General features: G+C 37.6%; 1 protein-coding gene across 1 annotated transcript; it reads right to left on the bottom strand.

The window, feature by feature from the left end:
• Positions 1-22,743: 22,743 nt before the first annotated feature.
• On the bottom strand, positions 22,744-24,806 carry LOC308632250 (tRNA pseudouridine synthase Pus10-like). Its single transcript, XM_081264181.1, is given in 4 exon segments — positions 22,744-23,840; positions 23,842-23,997; positions 24,038-24,292; positions 24,380-24,806. Coding segments are annotated over 4 exon segments (1,509 nt in total). The 5' UTR covers positions 24,767-24,806; the 3' UTR covers positions 22,744-23,129.
• Between the last annotated feature and the right edge of the window lie 1,627 nt (positions 24,807-26,433).

Here is a 26,433-nt window from a genome sequence, read left to right as displayed (position 1 = left end):
ATTGCTGGAAATGCCAGCTGGCATGGTACCTCGCTCCCTTGAGAGAGGACTAATTTTGCCTGGCCTTGGAGAACTTGCTTGCCTTTTTCTGCTGTGACTGCACCAATATGGCTGCATGTACGAGTGCCAACAGGATGTTTCGCCATCTGCCTGTTCAGTGGGGAATTGGCCTTTCTGCTACTCTAACAGGGTTTTGGAAGGCTTCATGGCTCCAGGCCAGCCCAATGAGGTGCTCCTTCTTGGATCGCATGCTGCTAAAGGAAAAGAGGCTGTGCTGAGCTCCAGAGCCAAGGGTGTACTGAGGCCTGACAAATGGTTTGCACACAACTGCAACAGCAAGTGTGATCGGAACACATTGTGGCACTGTTGCAGACTTTCTGCTAAATATATGTCCTCATCACTTTTGGACAGTCGACAGAAAGGCCCAGCTTTGAAACACAGAGATTCTTCTTAATTACGAAAGTACTACACACACACACACACACACACACACACACACACACATACACACACACGGATTCTGTGTGTGTGCTTTTTGTTATTGTCACTGGTTTTTGAGAAAGGATCTTGCTATGTTGCCTAGACTGACCTCGAACTTTTGATCCTCTTGCCTCAGATTCCTGAGTAGCTGGGATTATAGGCATATGCCACCACACCTGACTGCTTATCAAAAGTTAAATATTTGTTCCCAATTTCCATCTTGTGCAGAATCTTCAGTTTTGTTGATATGTATTAAACCCATTTGTTGACCTTTTAATTATATATATATGTGTGTGTGTGTGTGTGTGTATATATATGTATGTATATATATATATATATATATATATATATATATATATATATATATTACATATGTCTTTTAATTTTAATATATATTTATTTCTGAAAGATCTATTTGGTTCTTTTTCAAATCTGCAAATATTTAAAAATATTTTCTTACACCACTGAATCTTATTTAACAATAATTTCAGCAACTGTATAGTATTCCATCCTAAGCTCACACTGCAATATAGTCAACCAATCCTCCATTGTTGAATATTTATGCATTCTTCAATTCTTAATTTTTTTTTTTTGCTTGTTGTTTGGTACCGGAGAACTCAGGGCACTCAACTACTGAGCCACATCCCCAGCCCTATTTTGTATTTTATTTAGAGACAGGGTCTCACCAAGTTGTTTAGTGCCTCTCTGTTGCTGAGACTGGCTTTGAACTCGAAATCCTCCTGTCTCAGCCTCCCAGCCCCTGGGATTATAGGCGTGTGTAACTGGGCTTTTTATCTTTTTTTGTAGAGATAAATCTCCTTTTTTCCTAACTCTAATTGATTGTTTTCTTAGGCAAATTCTTTTTTTTTTAATTTTTTTTTCTTTGTAATTGTTGATGGAAAGAATGCCTTTATTTTATTTGTTTATTTTTATGTGGTGCTAAGTATTGAACCCAGTGCCTCACGCATGCCCTTAGAAAAATTCTTAAAAATAAAATGGTTGAGTCAAAGATCATGACTAGTTTCTAGATTTAAAATTTTTGTTATACACTATCAAGTTGTTCTCCAGAAAGATCATGCCAATTAAATCCCCACCCATGACGTATTGGAGGACAAATGTCCCCGTGTCCTCACCAACATAGGAAGTTAACTTTTAAAATCTTTGTCAATGTGAGAAGTGAAAAATGACAGCATTTGACCATTGCATTGAAATGTAGGTGGCTAACCACCACACATTCCCTTCCTATAAGCCAAGCTTAGCTTGCAAAATTTCATGACAGTTGCATTTATTCCCAGATAAAGACAACCTGAGCTATTTTGCAAATTATAATATTTTCTTCGTTAACCACACTGAAACCTATGATACAATTCTGGATGTAGTTTGCAGATGATAATATTCATCCTGGAGCAGATAACCCCATATATATTTTTTATTGTTTTTGGCAAAGAAGAAAAGTAGTTATCTTGACTTTTGCAATGATGATAAAGAATATTTTCAGTAACAGTTTATTTCTGGGGGTTTCTTAGGTATCTATCAGAAAAGTCAGGATCCATGCTGTCAGTATTTGTAACAATATTTTGATAAGATAGAAATGTAGGAATTGGGGATGTGGCTCAGTAGTAGGGTACTTGCCTAGTATGTATGAGGGCCTGGGTTCAGTCCTTAGCATTGGAAAGAAAGAAAGAAAAAAGGAAGGAAGGAAGGAAGGAAGGAAGGAAGGAAGGAAGGAAGGAAGGAAGGGAGGGAGGGAGGGAGGGAGGGAGGGAAGGTATTATTGTGTTGCATAATGTAGAGGTATCTGGGAAAGAAAAATCTGAATCATTTTGGTGGAATTACCTAAAAGATTCTAGCAAGGAAGATGGCATTTTGCTTGTTGGCATGTTTCAATAATCAGAATCTAGGTGCTTTTCCTGGACCGAGGAGCTCTGGAGAATTACTGAAGCTTGCATTGCTAATGTCTGTGATTGGTGCTGGGAAAGATGTCCTACTCTGAAGAGTTGTACTTGATCTCAGAATAAAACCAGAGATTGTAAAGGAGGAAAAATCAAAAACAAAACCAACTCTCTATATTTGTTTCCAAAGAAATGGAGATGAGGAGATAAATTTCAATTTAAAAAAAAGCTTTGAGGTAGATTTTATTTTAAGACAACCAGTATAATATTATCTACATATAATTTTGTCAATATATTTGCGGAATACTTATTTGCACAGATTTTCCCAATATATTTGTGTTTCTTTCTTTATTTATTTATTGTGGTGCTGGGGATTAGAACTCAGGGTCTTGAGCATACAAGGCAAGCACTCTACCAACAGAGTTATATCGTCAACCCCCAATATATATATTTATTTTTATTTATATATGACAGCAGAATGCATTACAATTCTTATTATACATATAGAGCACAATTTTCGTATCTCTGGCTGTATACAAAGTATATTCACACCAATTTGTGTCTTCATACATGTACTTTGGATAATGACATCCATCACATTCCACCATCATTGCTAACCCCCAATATATTCATACTTTTATAAAAGTCTATAAACTATATTTTTCTTTCTTTTCATTTTCATCTTACTGGGGATTGAACCCAGGGGCACCACTGAGCTACATTCCAGCCCATTTTATTATTTATTGAGACAGGGTATTGCTAAGTTTCTACGGCTGGCCTTGAACTTAAGATTTTCGTACCTCAGCCTCCCAAGTTGCTGGGATAACAGGTGTGTGCCATTGGGCCTGGTTCATAAACTATATTTTCAAAATCTTTACAATGTATAATTTTGAAGGAAAATGTTTCAATTAATAAATACTTGATTTAGTATCAACCTTATTATCTGTATAAGTAGAAAAGTTTTTCTTTAATTGTAACGGAAAAAGAAACTCCTAAGACAGATGGCTTGTTGCCAGGAATTGAACTTGGGGATTGAAGTCTTCACAGAAGTAGTTTCTTTCTCTTCTCTTTTTGGCAGTATGATTGCCTTAACATTTCATATGTGGGGTCCATAGAAAGAATATTTCTGGAAAATACACAATATGGAAGAAAGAAAGATGAATTATTATTCCACAGAGGCAAGGGCAAGGAACTACCCAAGGGAAAAATTAGAATGAGGAGCGCGAGAATTAAGAAGGAAGGCTGCACCCAGTGTGGTGGCTTTCGCCTGTAATCCCAGGGACTCAGGAGGTTGAGGCAGGAGGATCACAAATTTGAGCCCAACCTGGGCAACCTAGTGAAACTCTGTCTCAACATTAAAAATAAAAAGGGCTGGGGATGTTGCTCAGTGGTAAAGCATCCCTGGTTTCCATCCCTGGTACAAAAAAAAAAAAAAAAAAAAAGTGGGGATTGGTAGGTGGAACAGAAAACAAGTCCATGCATTGAGTACATACCAGTTACTTCACATATATTGTCTCTAATATTTTGAACAATTCTTTAAGGTAAATCCTCTTTCTATATGAAATTCTACCTCTGGAAAGCTGGGCATTTTGCATGCTCTTTAGACAGTCTAAATGAAATCTTTAAAAAAAATAAATATGTACACTTCAGAAATTTCTACATTAACCTTAGTCAATGCTATTTGTTCTTTGCTAGTTTGAAAATTAGTTGGATTAACCTGAGTTATGTTAGCATTGCATAGTTAAAATAAAAATTTGGTGGAGTTAAATCTTTAAATATACTGTGCACAAAAAGCTTGAATGTAGTCTTCCAAACCAAATATTTAATGAATATTTAAATGATAAGGAATATAAATTCCCACAATTGAAACAGCAGAGTAAATAAAATATGAGTAATTATTTAATCGAGCAGGTGTAATGAAAGCCAAAGCAAAACTTCTAACTGCATGTGGAACTTAGTTTTCCCTCTTAGTTTATACAAAGTGACTCAAAAATTGGTACAACAGATTAGAGACAGGTCCCCTGACCATTAGCTTGTTCTGATTTTTGTTACATGGACTGAGTCACACACCAAAAACCCTCTTTAATTCTCACTCCTTGTCCATTTTGACAGTAACCGCCCAAAACATCCATTTGATTATAGTTACACTGTGTTCCCATTTGGACCAATGAAGAACTCAGACTCTTTTGGGGCTTGTTTGCTGAAGAGGATGGTAAAAAATGTTGAAGTTCCACAGAACTGCTGTAGCAACCTACAGCTCACCTGTGATTTCCATCCACACCTACACTGGCTGGGCTATCCCTTCAAAAAAAAATGAAACCAAAGCAAAGAGGAGGATGTTCTTAACCATTGTCTCTGCCCAGTATGCAGATGGTGCCCTCTACCGGCAGAATGGAGCCATTGCCAGAAAGGAGATGGAGCCTTGAACTGCTGATGGCTGAGTGTTCAACTAAGTCAGACCATAAGTACAAGCAAAGATATTCCTGATAACTTTTTGGTTGCTTTTTATAAGCTTTATTTGAATTAAAAATTAAAAAACAATATATTTTCATTTTCAATTTAATGATGAAAGTTGCCATGGCAATGTAACATCATTTATAGTAATTCCTTTTCTATGCACATCATCATATCCTTTTAGACAATAATCCGAATATTTTCTTCAAAATAATTCCTTAATATGTTGTTTATGTAAATCTCATAATTGCCAAGATATTTTGTTAGGAATGAACCCAAGTCATTAAATAAAAATAAAAGCATATTTGTGGGAAAAAAAGCATCATAAAAGAAGGTGCAAAAAGACATGCTTTTATACATATATTTTTTTCTGGGCATGCTTTTATACATATTTTTTTTCTGGGGTACTGGGGATTGAACTCAGGGGAACTCGACCACTGAGCCACATCCCAAGCCCTATTTTGTATCTTACTTAGAGACAGGGTCTCACTGAGTTGCTTAGTGCCTGGCTTTTGCTGAGGCTGACTTTGAACTCCAGATCCTCCTATCTTAGCCTTGTGAGCCGCTGGGATTTCAGGCATGTGCCACTGCCTGAAAGTACAAAAACTGCTCTCTTTCCCTTCAAATTTCCCTTACTAATAATATGCAGCAAAACTTTGGATGTCCAAATGCTAATGCAGGAGGATGATTAATGGAACTGCATGCAGAAGCACAGAAAATACAAAGATAGTATTTCAGATATAAAGGTTTGCAAAATTAGCTTTTTTGGAGGGTATTGAAGATTGAACCCAGGGGTGCTTTACCACTGAGATACATCCTCAGTCCTTTTTATTTTAAAGAAATTTGAGAGAGTATATCCCTAAGTTGTAGAGGGTCTCACTAAGTTTCCAAGGCTGGCCTAGAAATTTCCATCATCCTGCCTCATCCTCTAGAGTTGCTAGGATTATAAGCATGCACACATGAAAAACATAGTTCTTTAGCTAACTAATAAATTAAACAACAAATATACATATATGTTATATATGTTTGTTGTATATATATATTTGTTGTATATATATAACATATATATGTTGTATATATATATACATATACATACATACATACACACACATATATATATTTTTTATTTTTTTTTCCTCCAGTAGAGTAAAAATCTTGGATGGCTTTTGCTTTACCACCGAGGCCCTTTTTATTTTATTTTGAGACAGGGTCTCCCTAAGTTATGTAGGATGACTGGCCTGAAAAGTGTGATCCTTTTGCCATAGCCTCCTGAGTCACTGGGATTATAGTTTTGTGCCATTACAGCCAGCTAATATCTAGCACCTTCGTCTTTAAAATGGCTTTTCCAATTTTTTAAGCAGACAAACATCTCATTTCTGCCTGTTTTGGAAGCTGGCTATGTATGATAAGTTTATTTGTAAATAGATGCATATTTATAATCAAATGTTGATCAATTTTGAGAACCAACTACTTCTCCTAAGCCCTAATGCAAAATAGACACATTCTAAATATGGAATGCTTAGCATGTAGTTATTGGACTTCTTAAAAGAAATGCAGTCTCCAAAGTTCCCCTTGTTTTTTCATATCACATAGCTGCAAATTCATCTACTGCTCATAAAAGTGTTATTGCTAACCTCAGTGCTGCTCACCTGTGATCCCAGTGACTCGGGAGACTGAGGTAAGAGTGTTGCAATTTCTAAGCCAGCCTTAGCAATTTAGAAAGACCTTCAGCAATTTAGCAAGACCTTGTCTCAAAAAGAGACAAGGTTGGGGTTGTGGCTCAGTGGTAAAGTGCTTACCTTGAATGTGTGTGGCACTGGGTTCGATTTTCAGCACCATAGTAAATAAAAAATAAAGGTTCATCAACAACTAAAATGAAAAAAAAATAAAAGAGTCTGGAAAGAGTTCAGTGGCAAAGCAAGCTGGGTTCAATCCTTTGTACCAAAAAAAAAAAAAAAAAAAAGAAAGAAAAATAAAAGTATTCAGTTCCTTTGAGCAAAGTTTTACTCCAATGCTCGATTTCCTTCTACCATACTAGCATACTCTGGAGTGTATCTACAAGTTTACTGTGCATGTTCATTAAACCTTTAAAGTATTTCACGGTGGTGACTCTTTGTTCTAAAGTAGCATCTTCATTACATCCAAAAATAGTGGGGATGCTGCTGGGAGACCAAAATGGTCTGCATGACATTGATTCCTTCTTCTGTTGCTTTGTGCAGGGCAAATGCCTTGTGTTTGCCTGTTACATGAATCCTTACTTCCACCCAAAAGACCTTATTCCAGGTTGTTTATGATCTTTTCAAATTCATCACATTCTGCTTGTAAACTTTGTGTGTGTGTGTGTGTGTGTGTGTGTGTGTGTGTGTGTGCTGCTGAATCCACAGCTTTGCGCATGCAAGGCAAGCACTCTACCAACTGAGCTATATCCACCATCCCTGTAATCTTATAAACTTGCAGCATTCTCATAAAAAATATGAGCATGATTAGGGTCTATATCAATATACTTAAAAAGGTGATTCCCTGAGTTCCAAGCCCAACGCTGTAAAAATGATAATAATAATAGAAATATTCCACATAGAAGAATGGCAGCTTTCAGGATGAGTGAAAATATGTTTTGGGAAGCCCTATATTTTCATCCATGCTCAATGTCTTCCCATGCTGGGAGCCATGGCACATGCCTGAACACGGTGGTAGAGCACCCCTGGGTTTCAATCCTAGTACCCCCCTCCACTATATATACATATATATGGTTCTTTAAAAAATATGTTTCTCATATTTAAAAGAAAGACCCTGATTCTTATGAGAGCCTTTTAGTTTTTAGTAACAATAAAGATATATTCCAGGTGGTCAGACTGATTCTTCTGATGGTAGGACAGTGGGAACCCCTGGTAGGTTTTATAAAAGGAAAAATAAACTGGCATAAGCTAGATTATTAAATACTTAACTTTTGTATTTCCATTCTTCTCCCTGGGAAAGAGCTGTGAATGCCCACCTACACAGCACTGGTGTCTGAACTTGAAGTTATTTACAGAGTAACTCGGGTGGATGCCATGAGTTCCGTTATTCATTTATTTATTTTTGGTACTGAGGATTGGACCCAGCAGTGCTTTATCATTGAGCAATACCTCAAGACCTTTTTTTTTTTTTTTTTTTTTTGTTGTTGTTTAAAAAATTTGAAACAGGATCTTTCTAAGCTGCTGAGTATCTGAGTATCTTCAAGGCCCACACTGGCCTTGAACTTGGGATCCTCCTGCCTCTGCTTCCTCAGTTGCTGGGATTATAGGTGTGTGTCAGCATGCCCCTCCATGATACCACCATTTTAGATTCAGTGATCTAAATTATATTCTACAAAAAGATATAAAGGCTGCTTTCTATTTTAAAAAATTCAGCTATTCTATTCCTCTTACTCATTAGAATTTCCTAGCTCTTTTGTGCTGGTATAAACATATACTGGTGTAATTGCTAAAGATGATGAGCTGTTTGACAATGAACCAGCTTTGGAGAGGCGAGCTGAGTGTCATTTATGAATAGAGAATGTAGCAAAATAACAACGTTGGCTTTGTATTTTCCTCTCCTGGTGTCACTGCCAATAAAAGCCTGAAATTATCCTGTAGCCAATGGTTGAGGACTACTCTGTTTTGGGAAATGAAGAATTTGGCACAAACAGTGTGATGTCCCAATGTGGTGTGAGTTGCTGCTCATCTTCTGTGGGGCACCCATCTGTTCCTCCTCCTCCTCCTTCTTTTACTTCTTCTTCTTTTTTCATACCATATTGGGACATCAGACTGTTTGTGCCAAATTCAAACAGATTTACTTTTTTGATACTGGGGATTGAACTCCAGGACCTCACACATGCTAGGCAAGCACTGTACCACTGAGTTAGAGTTACACCCTTAGGTCCTTATTTTTATTTCTAATACATATTATGAAACTCCTTTTTATATGCTCTCTTTATTTATGTAAAATATTCTAAACCAAAGCCTAACTACCACACATCGTAGATGGCCTAGAATTCAAGTTCAGTTTTAAACACTTGAAACTGGGGCACCGGGCCCTTCCTTTCTCCCCATCGGTGCCCCTGCCAACCTTTCTAAAACACTATATTGAATTTCCTCAAAGGAAGGGAAAACAAAAGCCTTTTATATTCTTATGTGTTTTTAAACCAATAGCTTCTTCTGTATACTTCTATTTATTGTATAATTAAGAAGAAAAAGACTATTCATGTTGAGAGGAAAATTCTTTTTAAAATGTTGCGTATTTTGCAATACTGCACAATATTTTTAAAAAGGAGTTTTCTTTTCCATAGGGAAGAAACAATTTAAAAAATGATTAAAGTTTAATATAGACAATAATAATATTCTACGTGGAAATCGGTGTATTAGGTTTCAGTGAAGTGAAAAATATTCTACAGAGATGGAAATATATCACATTTTATAGTTTATTTATGCTCTTTACAAAGGAATATGGCATGTGTGAAGACAGAACAGATAAAAAAAATGGAAGCGTATCCTTAAGAGGTGATCTTCTATAATGATGTCTACCCAACATGCTAAAATTTGGCTTGTTCTGCTATGGTAAAGGGCTTAGGCAAATTACGTACCCCACATGTTAGAATAAATATTCAAAGATAAAAATATTAATAAAAATAAGAGATGGCGTGGGGCAGGGCATGGGGAGAATGGAGGAACTTTGGGCAAAGGGGAGGGAAGGGTGAGGAGGGGACATGGGGGCAGGAAAGATGGTGGAATGAGATGGACATCATTACCCTAGGTACATAGATGTCTGCGCAGATGGTGCGCCTCTACATCATTTTCAACCAGACAAATGAAAATTTGTGCTCCATTTGTGTATAATGAATCAAAATACATTCTGCTGTCATATATACCCAATTAGAACAAATATATACAAATAAAAATTAAAAAATTAAATACATGTAAAAAATAAGAGACTTTTTTTGGTCTTTGATTTCCTCATTTTAAAAGAATCTTGTCAAAGCTAGAGAATAGGAAAATGGCTCATTTATCAAATTGACAATTGCTTTGTATGAAATATGCACAAAAATAAAAAGCATAATCCCAAGTTCAAAAGTATTGAGATTTGGCCTGTAACAACTCAGAATACCAATTTTAAGTAAACTGAGGACTAGCCTGTCTAATATTTACTAAGCTAAAAAGTCAGTTTGAAGTTGGGAGCAGTGGTGCATGTTTGTAATTCCAGCTACGCTGGAAGTTGAGTCAGGAGGATTATAAGTTAGAGGCTGGCCTTGGCAATTTAGTGAAACCCTCTCTCAAATTCCTTTTTTTTTTTTTTTTTAGAATAACTCTTTTTTGTTATGTTATTTTACTATGAGTTCTTTTTAGTACATTAGAGTTATACATAATGGTAGAGATTCATTTTGACATTCATAAATATATACAACATAGTTTTCTCCATTGAAATCCCCATTATTATGCCCTTTCCTCTCCTACTCCCTCCCTCTGATCTCCTTTCTCTACTCCAGTGGTCAAATTCTTTTTTTTAAAAAAAGGGGGGGGGCCTGGAGAGATTGCTCAGTGGTAGAATACTTGCCTAGCATGTGTGATGGCCTGGGTCTAGTTCCCAGTGTTGTACCTATACACACAAAAAATCAGCTTCAAAAATATTCAGCAAAGCCAGGTGCAGTGCCACAGAAGCCTGAGGCAGGAGGATCAAGGCCAGCCTCAGCCACTTAGTAAGGCCTTAAGCAACTTAGCTACACCCTGTTTCAAAATAAATAAAAATAAAATGGACTGGAGGTGTACCTCAGGGGTAAAGCACCCCTGGGTTCAATCCTTAATACAAACAAACAAACAAACAAATCTCCAAAATATTTAGCAATATTCTCATATTTCCCAATGATGTTTTCCATAGAGATAAACCTCAGTATCTTGCAGATCAAAGCATTATTCTTCTGAAGCATATTGTTGAACTGTCATCAAATTTGTAGCTTAGTTCTTTCTACTTAGGTAAGTCTTGAAGGGGCCTGTACTATTTCCAATCTCTATTTTATTAAAAACAACTAAACAAAAAATGACCAGACTATGAGGCATTTTAAGCATGAGGAGGACTTTTAATTCTACAATTGTAATTTTGTTTGAAGCAGTTTCTCCTATTGAGAAATTTGAGGGAAGGTAAATAGGTTTAAAAGAAATTATGTTGAATGTAGTACTTTTCCAGAGTTTTTACTTGTGGCACTCACTAAGCTGGTGAATTGTTGGGGAGTGTCACTTGCTCATTCAGTTCCTTGAACTCATTCTGAGAGACAGGAAGCAGCTTCTTTGAACAGGTCAGAAGCCTCACTCCAGGGCAGTCATTTTGGTAGGGTGGAAATATCTTTATGATATTTAACAGTTCATAAAACATTTTTATGTTTGTAATTTATTTGATTCTCATTACAACCCTCAAGTAGTGAAAGCAGACACTATGGTCTGTTTTATAAGAATTTAGAAGTCAATTAACATATCTGAGCACACAGAGCTCCTGAGTGGTGGAGGCAAGCTTTGGACCTCAAATTCTTGTTACTCCCAACCTCAACCTCTTTTTACAATCTTGGAGTAAGGAGTCTAAATCCTTTAAGCCAACTCTTCCTGCTACCAGCAGCAGTCCCCAGCCCTCACCATACCCTCTTCCTCAGCCCATGTGGTGGCTTTTCTGGATCAAAAGGAAATATAGAGAAGATAGAGGCTAATCTAAACTCAGGATGCCTACTGGCTTCTTGAGAGCTGGGTCACAGTTTTGCCTCAAAACAGTAAACTTTAGTAAAGTTTAAATAGATTAGGACCATCTGTTGCACAACTCCTTCTCATCATCCCATTACCATAGCAACCCACATGCTAATTAGACAAAATTTTTTATCGGGAAAGTTTACAAGAAAATGCCAGCAAATTCAGCTTCCATTCCTAGTTCCAAAGTTACCTCCAGGGTCTCAGCTGGTGCTCAGTGTTCCTGCTTCCTGGCATCTGGTGACATTCAGCTCTTGTTCAGTCCCAGATGGACCCCAATCCACCCAACTTTTGGCACAAAGGTCTCGCCTGGAATTTTGCATGACTTTCCCATTACCCAGTCCCCAGAGATAAGAAAAATGCCAATGATATATAAATGATTTTCCTCAGAAAAGAGGAAAAGAAAGGATTTCTGTTCTAAATAGATTGTATGGAGTTTTCAAAACGGATTGCAAATTATCACTGAATGACCCTTATTATGATAATGAAAAACAAATTTGTAAAACATTTACTATGTGCCAGAGAGTATACTTAGAATAATACATTCCATTTTTATCATTTAATCCTTATAGTCACTTTATGAGCCAGGTATTCTATCATCCTTTTTTAATAGATGAGGAAACTGAGACCCAGAAAGTTTAAGTTGCTTGCCCAAAGCTCACTTTAGTTGTAAATTATAGGCTAAAATTTTCATCCAAACTCAGAGAGGCACGTGGTCAAAAATTACTAGTTGAGAGATAATAAGAAGGGCATATGGGTGAAGGGGTGATTGAAATAATCACTGACTTCATCCCTTAACCCTAAATCTGATTTTATGTATGCCAAGTTTCTAGGCTTAGAGCAAACAAGTGAGAGATGAATTATAAATAGGTCCTGATATTTTTAGTATTGAGTAGTTGATCAAAGCAAATGTTGTTCTGATATGTAAACAATACTCTGTAAGAGCTTCTTTTGCTGCTGCTAGGCAAATCAAATTTAAGAAACTGTGTCAGGCAGTGTGATGCACACCTGTAAGTAATCCCAGCAGCATGGGAGGCTGAGGCAGGAGGATCTCAAGTTTGAGATCAGCCTCAGAAATTTAGTGGGGCCCCACCCAACTCAGTGAGACCCCGCCTTAAAATAAACAATAAAAAGAACTGGAGATGTAGCTCAATGGTGAAGTACCTCTGGGTTCAATCCCTAATACCAAAAAGAAAAAGAAAGAAAAAAGAAACCATGCCAGGACAACACTGTTCAGACTGGGTGACATTGTAATTCCTTTGGGCCCAAGGATGTGGGTCAGAGTGGACAGATTTATTTATTTATTTGTTTGTTTGTTTATGTGTTTATTTATAGACAACATGTTTATCTTTCGGTATCAGTACTTTAGCAAAGAGGGTCAATAAAGAGCTTTCATGGGTGGCCTTGCTTTTTTGTCTAAGAGGCTTGTGAATACACATGCTCTTTCTTCATTCATTTCAATTGAGGTCTATGTCAGAGATCTCCCCCAGGGGAAGTGACTGAAGTGGAAATAATGTGTGTCTTGTGGACACCTGGAAGGCTCTGATACAGAGGAAGCATCTTCCCATTTCTTCCCAGGAAGACATTGAAAGAGGAGGGGTTGCAGCTCACCCACAGATACTCACTGGTCGTCCTCTCCTATATTCCTCTTCTGCACAGTTCCAAAGAAGACCCAACCTGGAGCCTTCTTTTGGGTGTCTGGACTCAGGACTTGATTTCATTTTGTAGATCAGAGTAAAAACAAATGATCACACAAGGACACAAACAAAACTAAATAGCTGAAATTTCTTCTCCTTCATAAACCTTACTGATGTTAAACCCATTCCTTGAGGCTGAGGGTATAACTCAGTGGTGGAGCATGTGCTCAGCCTGTGGGAGGCCATGGGTCCAATCCCGAGTACCACCCATTCAGTAAAACCCCTGCTCCTTTTCTTCTAACTGTAGATTCATGGCTGCCACAATTATCAGTGAAAGGGTTATAGAAAAATCTGAAAGTATGTAATTTAATCTTGATTTTAAAAGAAGTATATTAAGCTGGGTGCTGTGGCACATGCCTAAAATCTTAGCAGCTCTGGAGGCTGAGGAATGAGGATTGCAAGTTCAAAGCCAGCCTCAGCAAAAGTGAGGCGCTAAGCAACTCAGTGAGATTCTGTCTCTAAATAAAATTTTAAAAAGGGCTGGGGATGTGGCTCAGTTGTAGAGTGCCCCTGAGTTCAATCCCTGGTTACCCCCCAACAAAAAAGGAGTATATTATACAAATATATTAGATGCTAGGATTTGAGACATTACAACATAGTGATGAACATATGGCCTTTGGAAGCAGACTCATATTGTCATATATGACCTGTTGGTCTGGAACAAGATATTTAAACTAGCTGAGTTTCAGTTTTACATTCACAAAACAGAGAGTACATCTATATGAGTATATACACACACATTATATATAATATATAAAATTATAAAAATATAATGGATCTGGTGGTGTGTGCCTGTGATTCTGGTGACCTGAGAGGTTGAGGTAGGATGATCACAAGTTAAAGATCAGCCTGGGCAATTTAGTGAGAACCTGTCTCAAAATAAAAAATAAAAAGGTATGGGCTGTAGCACAATTGTAGAGCACCTCTGGGTTCAGTTCCCCAAAAATATTTTTAAAAAGATTTGTATAAAATGAAAATATAATGGAATATGAACAAATATAAAATAGAAACATACTTGTTTTTTCAAAAATGGCAATATTGCCTATGTGAAGAAAGAAGTTTAAAGACATAGATTAGAAAGGCATTGTTCTCCTGAGAGCATCATCTTTTAGAAGGCCTGCTTGCAAGACTGGCCATTAACTGGCACCTGGGAACCTGGATTTCAGGAAGGTTTTCTGGTAAAGGCATCTCACTACACCTAAATTTTTTTGTGCAAACATATGGTTTATGCCAAACATCTGCTTTCCATCTAGGAGTTAGGAATTTGCGGAGGTACCAGGTACATTGTGTATGTGATCAATTCCCAATAAAATCCTGGGCACTGAGTCTTTTGTGAGCCTCCCTGTAGACAGCACTGTACACTAATGTCATGACTCACTGCTGGAGGAATTAAGCACTTCCTGTGGGACTCCACTGGGAGGGGATTCCTGGAAGCTTGTGCCTGGTTGCTTCTGGGTTTACCCATGTGCCTTTCCCCTTGACTGATTCCACCACCACCACCCCCCCCCCCCAGTACAGGGGATTGAACCCAGGGGCACTAAGCTACATCCCCAGTCCTTTTTATTTTTTGAGACAGGGTCTTGCTCAATTGCTGAGGCTGGCTTTGTGCCTCACCCTCCCAATTTGCTGTGATTACAGGGATGCCTCATGAGTCCCTGTTCTGATGATTTTGCTTTGTATTTGTTTACTGGACTAAATCATAGCCATGAGTAGTACTATATCCTGAGTCCTGTAATCCTTGTAGCAATCTGGGAATGGCCCTGACATAGCCCCTTGTGTTAGATTTATCTAAGTATTATGTGTGATTATTCTTAGCATTATCTTATAGTTTAAAAAAACCCACTAATAAATGATAGGTAGCAATATTATTTATTGAGATGACATGATTAATTTGAGTCATCTGTTAAAATAAATGGGACAAATAACATACTAAATGATAGGTAGCAATATTATCTATCTTATGATAACATGATAAATATGAGTCATCAGCTGAGTCATCAGCTAAAAGACATGAGACAGAAAAATAGCATTAACCAAGCCTGAACTTTTCTGAATATGGTCCAAAGTCAATTCTCTTAAAATAACCACAAACAAGTATAGGGCTTTTGTTTACACTAGAACAAATAGGATACTGTATTACTTCTTGGACCTTCTGCTGGGCTTGAGTCAATGAAAACTTTATGCATACTAGTTAGATATATTCTCATACAGCTTCTGTGGGGCAGGGGAGCAGGGAGGAGCATTGTGCCATCCTGAACCTTTGAGAAAATTGATCCTAGTCACTTCCCATGTTTAAGAAAGCAGTGTATTAATATCTGACAAGAGCTCATTTGAGATCAAGGCATGAGGACTACCGAAGGTACTTCCTTCTTGTTCTGGTAGACCCCTCATGCTTGGCTAACCAATTAGAAAGTTTGGGTTTTGCATGCCTCAAAAATAAAAAGAAAGAAAGAAAGCAAAACAAAATTGCCTTAAGCTTTTTTTTTTTTTTTTTTTTTTTTGAGGGATTTACTCTATTCTTTTTGAATACTCAGGCTGAAACCCTACACAGAAACTGAAGTACTTTTACTGGGTCATCCAACTTTCAAGCACTTTCATTATGTTTAACAAAAAAATAAATGAGCATTTAGAGACACATGTTATATTTTGGTTACTGCTCCAGCTTATATACTTGGTGACATGAAAGACTGCAAGGTTTGCATGGGGCCTAGTGTAGGGAAGGGCTCTTCAGCAGGTCCAGGCCCTATCACTTGGGCCATGTGATTCAGCAGACCCATTGCAGTTGGAAGTATCAGTGGTGGGAAAGATGAGGTGTGATTTTGTGGCAGGTCCCCAGTGGGAGAACCCCAATTAAGGTCTTTGGAAATTGGGAGTAACAGTATGCTATCTCCAGTGGAGACTCATAGGCCTTTGGAAAATGACTCCTACCATGCTACAGGGCTCTGATAGAGTCAGAAATTCTGTCAGGGGTCACCAAATGACCGTGCAGTAAAGCTTCTCATCATGATCAACCAAATCATAAGATGAAGGGGACCCAGCAGTAATCTCTCATAAAATGAAGAAGCTACACTCAGGATCAAGCATAAGAAGGACCAGAGGGGACAAGGAAACTTCGTGAGAAGTAGCACAGACCCCCAATGTACCTCCCAACTGTTGCCCAGCCTTTCTCCTCCAAGGCACACCCTTGGCTGATTGGGGAGTCTGAAAAAGTCTGAGCTTGCCTTGTGGATGGATCTACCCTGGTGTGAATGCAGGCTGAAAATAGATGGTACTTCTCTATAGTCCATTCAGAGGTAGCCTTGGGACAGGAGAAGAGGAAAATTCTCCCAATAGTAGAGTGGTGCACTTGATTATTCACAGTATGTAGAAAGAGAGGTAGCTGGAGTTTCCAATATACTTATGGGCAGGGATAAATGGCCTAGTGAGTTGGCCACGGGCCTGGAAGGAAAACAGATCTCAGGTCTAGGTAGAGAATGTGGATCAATGTATAGGAATGTTAACATCCACCAAAGAATAACCACAGAAAAGGCACAGAAAACCAAGAGGATTGAATAAACTGGCCAATCGTCTGACAGCCAGCCCCTGTCATTGGCCACTCCAGTGCTGGCATGAAGGATACATAGTAGCAGGGGTGGAGGTCCTGCAGGGAACAAGCATTGTGGGGCTCTCACGTGTTAAGACTGTCATTGCCAAATGTCCAACTGTCAGCAATGGAGACTCTGGGAGAGGCTGACTACACTGAGCCCCTTTGGTTCTTGAAGGGGCAGTAGTTCATTCTTAGGGATAGACACATTCTGGGTGCGGGTTTACCTCTTCCTGAATTCTGGGCCCCAAGAAGAACCACACTCTGAAAACTTACCAAGGGTTTAATTCACTGGCCTGGGGATCCCATGGAACTTTGGGGATCAGACAAGGGACTCTATAGCAAAGGAGATATGGGAGGAGTTTCATGACCAAGATCCTATTAAATCCCGGGTCACCCAGAAGCTGCCACCCTGAGAGAGTGTTGGGACAGCCTATAGATTGCCAAGCTGGAGAACCAACTCAGAGGCAACACCCTGACAGGGCTGCTGGCACCACAGATTGGACTTAATGCAGAGCTCTCTCCTACTCTGGCCTCACTCAAAGCTGGTAGTCTGGGATGACACCCAATATGTGGACCAAAGCCGTGTCTTTATAGGGGTGGAATTTACTGCTTTCAGAACCTAAAGCAGTCTAGCAGGCATTGTGCTTCCTTCTTCATGGTAAGAAACCCAAAATGCAATAATTTGTCTCTTACTTTGGAAAAATATCTTAGCATCTCCTTCTTTCCCCTTAAAATTTTATAGATGAACAAATCCTGAATTTTCACAGAGTTTCTCTCATTCTCTGGAATACGTGCATCTTACCAAAGCCTCCAGTGTGCTAGACATTTCTTGCCTTTCCAGTCCAGCCAACACAATGTCACCAGTGTAATGGAACAATAGGATGTTTTGTGGGATGGCCAGATGATCCAGATCTCTTTGGACCATGCAATGGCAGAGGGCTAAGGATTCATACAACCCCCGGGGTGGGTGGGGGGAACTGCAAAGGTGTATTATTGTCTGGTAACAGTACCTGTGAATTCCAGCTATTTCTGGCCCTGCTTTCCTGGCTGGGGTAGAAAAGAACATACTTGGAAACTCAGTGGCTGCATACTGTGTTCCTGAGGCCATATTAATCTTCTCTATTAAAGCATCAGATCTGGCCCAGCAGTTGCTCTGCTCTGGTTTAGTTTGCTTAACTGTCCCCTGTTGCACAACCTCCTGTTGCCCTCTTTCTCTTTACTCTGTTGTAGTTTTCTTCGGGGCACTTATTTCAATGCGAAATTATATCACATGGTTATTTGTTTATTGTCTCCCTCCCCAGCTTCAACAAGAAAGTAGGTTCCACGTGGCAGACACTTTGTCAGTTTTGTTCTTTGTTATGTCTCTAGCTCTTGGAACAAGGCTTGGCATATAGTGGGAATTCAGTATAGATTTGTTGAATAAATGAATACCTCCTCAGTTTTCTTTCTTTTTTTTTTTTTTGTAAGGAATCATGGACTCTTGTCCTTACTTCACCACTTGGAACTGTGGTGAATTATTTCTTCTGAAAGGCATTGTTTTAACTTAAAGTATCAACCAGAAAAAATAAATTAACTATATTAACTTCTAGCTTCTTCTTCCTAATTTTTGTTTGTTTGGTTTGTTTGTTTTTTTCAATATCAGGGATTGAACCCAGGGGCACTTAGCCACATCCTCGTCTCAGCCTTTCTTTCTCTCTCTCTTTCTTTCTTTCTCTCTTTTTTTTTTTTTTTTTTTTTTTTTGAGACAGGGGTGTTGTTAAGTTGCTGAGGCTGACTTTGAACTTGTAATCCTCCTCTCTCAGGCTCTGGAGTCACTGGGATTACAAGCAAGTACTACCGTGCCTGATCTCTTCTTCATAACTTTAAATGCCTAGTTTCTTCAGCTACATTTAATGTCGCCAGAATCCTCCATGTCAAATAGAAATACAAGGAGTTGACCTTCAAAGCTTCTGTGGCCACTTTTGCCTGTCTTTACTAACATCAGTCATTTCTTGCTACAGCTTAGCAGTTCTCTTTTCTTTCTTTTTTCTTTTCTTAGTACTGGGGATTGAACCCAGACATGCTGCCACTGAGCTACACCCCAGCCTTTTGTTATTTTTTATCTTGAGACAGGATCTTGCTAAATTGCTGAAGGCCTTGCTAATTTGCAATCCTCCTGCACTAAGATTAAAGACGTGCACCGTGTTTGGCGACCTTAGGAGTCCTTAACAAGGAATTGGTGAAACTTAGTGACATCAGTGTATGGGGTTCTGGAAGCTCATGAATCTGCTGAAATTATGCCAGAATACTGTGCTCATTTTTTTTTCCCTAGAAGAATGAGCCTTAACTTTCTGCAAACTTTAAACGGGACCCAGCACCTTCCAGAAAGATTAAGAATTCCATAGTTGCGATTGACACCACTGATGCCTCCATCTACTCTTTGGAGCCTCATAGCTGGTTGAGAACATTTCATGATATAGAACTGGTTAGATGTTCTGGATGGCACCCTAAGAGGGTGTTAACAGCTGAAGAAATACGGTTACTGTGAAAATTGGCTACGAAAACTAAAGAATGAAAACCTAGGATGGGAGCTGGGGATACAGCTCAGTTGATAGACTGCTTGCCTTGCATCCACAAGGCTCTGGGTTCAATTGTCCAGCATCATAACAAACAAACAAACCAAAAAAACACCTTTTCTCCTAGCCATCTCCAATTCATTAAAGAATAATATGCAATGCATATTCAAACGTATTTTAGTATATTCATGCATGCATGTATCCATCCATTCATCCATTTCTCTGTTCATCCATTCATCAAACCCTCTGCCCATCAATGGGGGGGCAGAGGATCCTTGTATGGATTCACACATCCACACAAAAAACTCCCTACATGTGGTTGGTGGCACATACCTGTAATCCCAGTGATTTGTGAGGCTGAGACAGGAGGATTCCAACTTTGAGGACAGACTTGGCAATTTAGTGAGACCCTGACTCAAAATAAAAAATAGAAAGGCCTGGGGATGTATCCCCCTCTGGGTTCCATTCCCTGTGCTGCAAAAATGAATAAATAATAAAAATGAAAATATAAATCAAAACTCCCTATAGCAAGTCTTTCTCCAAGAGCGAGACATACTGTTTTCTTTACAAACAAATTCTATTCCTAGTGGTATTATTCTGCTGTAAGACCCACTGTTGAGAGAGCTTTCGCCTCATAGATTAATGCAGATCTGATCTTGGACATTGAGAACAATACTTCCAGGGCTGGGGTTGTAGCTCAGTGGTAGTGTGCTTGCCTTGCATATTGAAGGAACTGGGTTTGATCCTCATATTACATAAAAATAAATAAATAAAATAAAGGTATTGTGTCCGTTTACAATTAAAATATTAAAAAAGAATATTTCCAGCAAACATTTAAACATCCCAACACACTTTTGATGGTTGTTAATATTCATTAGTAAAAGTGAAAATGAAATGATTTTTGCTTGTTGAAATGAAAAGGACTTTATTTTTCCTTATAAAGAATAATGGATATAAAAATTCTCACTGTATTAAGATTAAAAGTTAATTAAAGGTTAGGGATATGACTCAGAGATAGAGTGCTTACCTACCAATCCAGAGGCCCTGGGTTCAATACCCAGTGCTGTTTAAAAAAAGAAATCAGTTAAAATCAATTATTGTCTTGCCTAGAAGCCATCACTAGCTGTATTTTCGCATATAAGTCTATCTGTAGACTTTTCCACACCCATACACATTAATATTTACAAAGTGGGATTATATTAAGCTTGCCATTTTAGAGTTTGCTTTTCCATTTCACCTTTTGAGGGGTATCTTTCACCAAATGTGCATTTGCATCATTAGTCAGTGGTTATGGAGAATCTATTGTATCAACAAAATAATTTTTTAAAGCAACTTCCCATTGAGTAACATTGAGATCATTTCCTTTCTCCCATTATTACAAACAGTGCTGGGTGAACATCCTTGTACAAATATCCACTGGCACTTGTCTGAATATTTCTGTATCTTGACCTTTGAGCAGTCTGGATCTTCCTATGAAAGAATTGAACTAGATGATCTCTCGAAGGTTTTATCTAAGAATGCAATTCTGGAATATATCTAAATTTGCAACTTGATTTTCTTGCTATGTATAAACATATCTTGCACATCAGATAAGAGAACATGTATGTTAACTTAAAAACTTGAAAAAAAATTAAAAAACAAAACTTCAACTTTTAGAGATCATTACCCTTTCCCTTGGAATGTGATTTGATACTAAATTATTGTAGCTGCTGGTTATCTTTTTGCCTAGCTTAAACCTGATTGTGTCATATAAATTAATCTGATTTCACTCATGAGCAGAGCCTGTCTGAATCTTCTTCTGAAGAATAATGCTCCTTTCAAGTTTTAACAGTTGAAGTTTTCTCTTTTCCTCTAAAAATAATTCCAGCCATTCTTGGAGAAGATAAAGGTTGAATTGACAAAAACTTGATTATAGTTATTAACTTTTCTGCCTAAATTAAGGGACATTTCACAAAACAATGGCCTGTACACTTGAATGTTCATGTCATGAAAGACAGAAAAGCTGTTCCAGATGAAGAAGGACTGCAGGGACACTACAAATGTGATGTACAATAATGGACCAGGCCCTGAACACTGGATTGTGGGAAAATTCTATAAAGGACATTGTTGAGCCAATTAACAAAGTCTGAATATGAACTTTGTGTTGAAATTTTTGAATTTTATAATTATGTTGTCATCTGGAAAAAAAATCTTTGTTCTCAGAAGATACACACTGAAGCACTTGGGCATTAAAGACATTCCTTTTTTTTTTCAATCAAAGTTTATTTCTGTGATCCTTTTCTCATTTTTTTGGCATTGAGAATAGTGAAACAATTTTTTACTATTATTCACATATGAGTAAATACATGGTTTCAAAGTGGTAGTCTTACTTTTTCATGTCAAAACCATTTTCCTGATATCTAAAGTGAATCTTGGTATCAATGAACTGTTTAGTATAGAGATAAGAAACAGTCATACTGTCCAAGTCAAGCTCAAATTGTTGAATCAGGTGATGGAAATTACACTTAAATCAGAAATTTTAATGAGCTTCCTTTCTGAAACTATTAATGAGCCATCCATTTTCTTTAGGTGTTTTAATATTTTTCCTCTGTATCATGTCTGATGATTAACTTATTAACAAATGATGATTATATGGGACTATATGATATATACTTGGGCCATTTTTTGGTAAGTTTCTTGATTTGGTACCTAAATTCCAAAAGTCAGTTCTATGGTTACATGAATTTAATTGGTACTCTCAGATGTCTCCTTCATAAAATAGGTGATAGATTAACAGGGTTTAATTATGAAAGACCCTAGGGACTAAGATACTTCAGTTCTAGTGTTGGATATCAAAGTAAAAATTTTAGATAAGTCATTTATTTAACTTTTATTCTTTGGTTTCCATAATTAAAAAATTAGAGGCAATATCCTATCTACCTTGTTAAAATGTTTGAAATTGGATAATATATTGAAGACCTGTGAAATAGTATCAGTTTACCTTTAGTAATCTCAATTTTTCAAATTGTTAACCCTGGGATTGTAGTTATTAAAGGCACTTGTTTCTCTTTATTTAAAAGGTCTGTGAAAGTCTCTTACCATGGTGTGCCTCAATTCCTAAAGTTTCACTTTCCTTCCACAGGGGACATGTACTAACAATTTTAGATTGTCAAAATAGTAATTTGAGGTCATTATGATTTGTCACAAATTACACCCAAAAGTACTTCCATTGATAATAGCTTGCTTGAGGCCTCCCAGGAAAAATATTAATGATGTCATATTTGCATTGATATCTTAGAATATTATAGGATCCTATGCTGCATAAATCCAGTAGAACTTTTGTTCAGATAATTTAAAAATTTAGAACATGATTTTAAAGGTGACATGTCTCCTGCAGAAGAAATCTTGCTGAAAGAAATTACAGCTTCTTGAATGAACAGTTTTTCCTGTTTGTGCACCTCTCTGAATGAAAGAATTAGGAAGAAGAATGGTTTCACTGTTCATAGTTTCACTGGGGAGAGTGAGACAGAGAATGAGAAAAGTCATAAGACATTCTTAGAACAACTGAACACAAAATATACACACAGATCCTGAGATGTTATAACAAATTTAAAAATAGATCAACATGATCCAAATGGTTTCCAAGACACCATTATGGTGGGTAAACAGCCATTTTTACAGGGTATGTTGCATAGATGTCCACATCATGCCACGAAAACCCTACTCTTTATCTCCAAATCTGAAAGCTAGTCATCCAGAGCAGGTGGCCAGTCAACGTCTACAGACTCCACATCCAGCTCAAGAATGTCAGCAGTCACATTCATCAGAGAGCCAATGTTTGGCCTGGTTCTCCCAAAGTCTCCATGTACAAACTCCTTAATGTAGGTTCCAGCTTGAGTCTTCAGATAAAGGCGGAAATGATGTTCATCCACATAGTGTGTCTCCATAGAGTGGATGACACGAGTTCTCAAAGCCATGGGTCTTCGGTGAAGGACCCATAGAGGGGTTTTCTGTTCAATCTTTAGGTCCTTTATATCATTCAGGAATTCGATGTCTTTCTTCTGTATTACTTTATTTGTCCATATTAAGGCACTATAGGTCTTAGTCTTTTCTTCTTCACCTTCTTTCATATGTCCTATTGCCTCTCTTGAGACAAGCTGCAACTCACGTACTTGGATTTTGTTAGATGACTTATTAATTTTCTGCTGAAGTTCCTTAATTTCTTGTGAAGTGAAATATACTCTATGAGGATTCACCAGCTCAATTGCAAAGGGCCTTCCATTTCCTAATGTTCTCACATCTACATCTTCTCTTCCAGAGGATGAGAAATTAAAACTCTCTGCTTTGAATACTGTCAGCAGATGATCTGAAATTAATTCTTCCACTGAAGATTCCAGCTTCCTTTCTCCATCAATTATCCAAGGAGTTTGTGGTAGATTCCTGGAATATTTATTGTTATCTCCCAGCCACAAAAACAGCACCATGAGCACATTCAATTTCAAGAACAGTGCAAACAGCCTTTGGTGAGTTTGGAGGACAAGGAAACTGCTTGCAGAAATCCCCTTCTTTTATCTTATTCAAAGCTTTCATAACTGCCATTCTAGTGAATACCGACTATACAGGGTAAAAGGAAAATTAAAAGACATTTTATTACCTGCTTATTTTTGGCTGGCTTGAAACAGTCTGGGAAAATTTTACCTAGGAAGTGGCAATCCCCAACTGTTTCTGGGTGAGCAAAGACCACACTCACTTCAAACAAGCTCTTTCCATCAATGGGAACACCCAGTTCCTCTGAAAACAGGGGGTATGTTATCCATTTGTAGGCTTCTTTTAGCTGAACTATATCATTTCTTCCCAGTGACAGACTCTGTTTTCCCATTTCCTGTTTTACCAGCAACCATGCAGCATGCTCTCTTACAGAGAGCTGTGGTGGGAAGGAGACTGAAAATACCAAGTTTGTGAATTCAAACCCAGAGGCCTCAACCTTTTGACACACCTTTTTAATGAACTCTTTCTCACAGAATTCTTGAAGAATTCCTAGGCAAACATTGCATACATTTACATTTAAATTTGAGTTTGGGGAAGCAATGCTCCCATCTTCAATAACAGAGATCTTGCTCTCCCCATTTTGACTCAGATTATCAATCCCATCTTCCAGTTCTTGAAGCCGAATTTTCTTGAGAGGTGGGTTTGGAACTTCCAAAATTAATTCATCTTTTTCAGCTTTCAGAAATTTCTGTATATCATTAAGCAACTCCTCATATGAATGTTTGTATAGTGCATGAAAATCCACGCCACAGAATCTGAAGATACATCTTGGACAGGTGCCAGTACTGAACAACAACTGAGCCACATGCTTATTTTCCTCAGTCAGTGGAAACATGCTGAATTATAACTTCTCCCAAGATCCCGGAGCCTAATATTTAACCAAAGACATTCATTTTCAAATGGTTCAGACAACATACATCTCATTGTGAAGACGGAGAGAAAGATACACAAATGTGGTAGAGCCTTAATCATTGATGAATCTGGGTGAAGGCTACAACAAAGTTCTCATACTACTCATGTAAGTTTGAAATGATATCAAAATGAAAAGAAAAAAGAAAAAAAATGAGCTCTTTAGAAAACTTTTTCCCCCCCAGGTTGTGGGATATAATCAAAGACAATAGCTATGAAATTTCAGTCAGACGTGAGATTGAACTTTTTTTTCAATTTCTATCTCATCTACACCAAATTTTCTATACACTGAAAGGGAATGAAAGAAAATATAAGGATAAAAATTTTAAAAAATACAAAGGAATTCAAATGAAAAAGATAGAATGAGTGATTATTTTCCAACTGATTTTTAAAAAATATATTTTTAGTTATACGTGAACATAATACCTTTATTTATTATATGTGGTGTTGAAGCTCAAACCCAGTGCCTCACACGTGCTAGACAAGTGCACTACCAGTGAGCCACAACCCCAGCCCCTTTCTAACAGTTTTGTTATGAAAAATTTAATTTATGGAAATATTGAGAGGACTGTAAAATGAACACCCATATAGCTGTAACCTAGAGCCAACAATTTTCAATATATTGCCATATATGCTTCATTTATTATTTTGTGCTAATGTGTTTTAAAGATATTATGACGTTTCACCCCTACCTAACAAGGTTTAATTTTCCCATTTGATTCCAAATGAGTCTTTTATTGATTTGTTCAAATCAGGATACAATCAAACACCATGTATTATACTTGATTATATTGTACCTCCCCACACACCCCCAGAGGTACAAGGGACTGCACTCAGGGATACAAAAAACAAAACAGAACAAAAAAGCCCACATATAGGCCAGCTCTGTTTTTATTATTTTCTCTTGCAGGATGACTTAATCACTTTGAACTCTAGAATTAGCATAAGTTACCACTGAGCCCTTTTTAATTTTTGAGACAAGTTCTGGCTGAATCTCTAAGGCTGGCATCTAACTTGTGATCCTCTTGCCTCAGCCTCCAGAGTTGCTAGGATTACAGGTGTGTATCACTACAAGTCTCTTGCAACCTAGAATAGAACCCAATTCTTGTTCTGGCCTTTAGTTTTTTGATTTTTGTGACCAGTGAATAATCTGGGTCTGGGGGTTGGGAGGATCAGTAAGGAGTTTGAATAAGGTTGAGTCTTAACATGTGCTAATTATACAAAAAAATATTTAATTATAAACCAGAGATGTTTTTCTTTCCTAGAAAGAGACTAAGTACCATTCTGAATAGTGTTGACCATCTTTTGGAGCTTCACTTTTCTCATCTGTGTAATGGGGATGGTAATCCTTATCCGGTCTGTTTCAGAGGTGTGCCAACAAGACAGAGTGTGAAAATATTCTTTCACTAATTTATATGCACATGAAAGTTGAGGCAGGAGAAACACAAGTTCAAGGCCAGCCTTAGCAATTTTGTAGCAAGATCCTCAACAACTTAGCAAGACTCTGTCTCAAAATGAAAAAAAAAAAGAAAAAGAAAAAGAAAAAGTTTGGGGATATAGCTCTGGGTTCGATCCCTGATATAAATACAAAAA

The sequence above is a fragment of the Spermophilus citellus genome (genome assembly GCF_964194105.1).
Source record: "Spermophilus citellus genome assembly, chromosome: 2".
Classification (NCBI taxonomy): domain Eukaryota; kingdom Metazoa; phylum Chordata; class Mammalia; order Rodentia; family Sciuridae; genus Spermophilus; species Spermophilus citellus.
The sequence above is the reverse complement of the archived record's forward strand: the minus strand, read 5'-3'. Positions and strand labels throughout refer to the sequence as shown.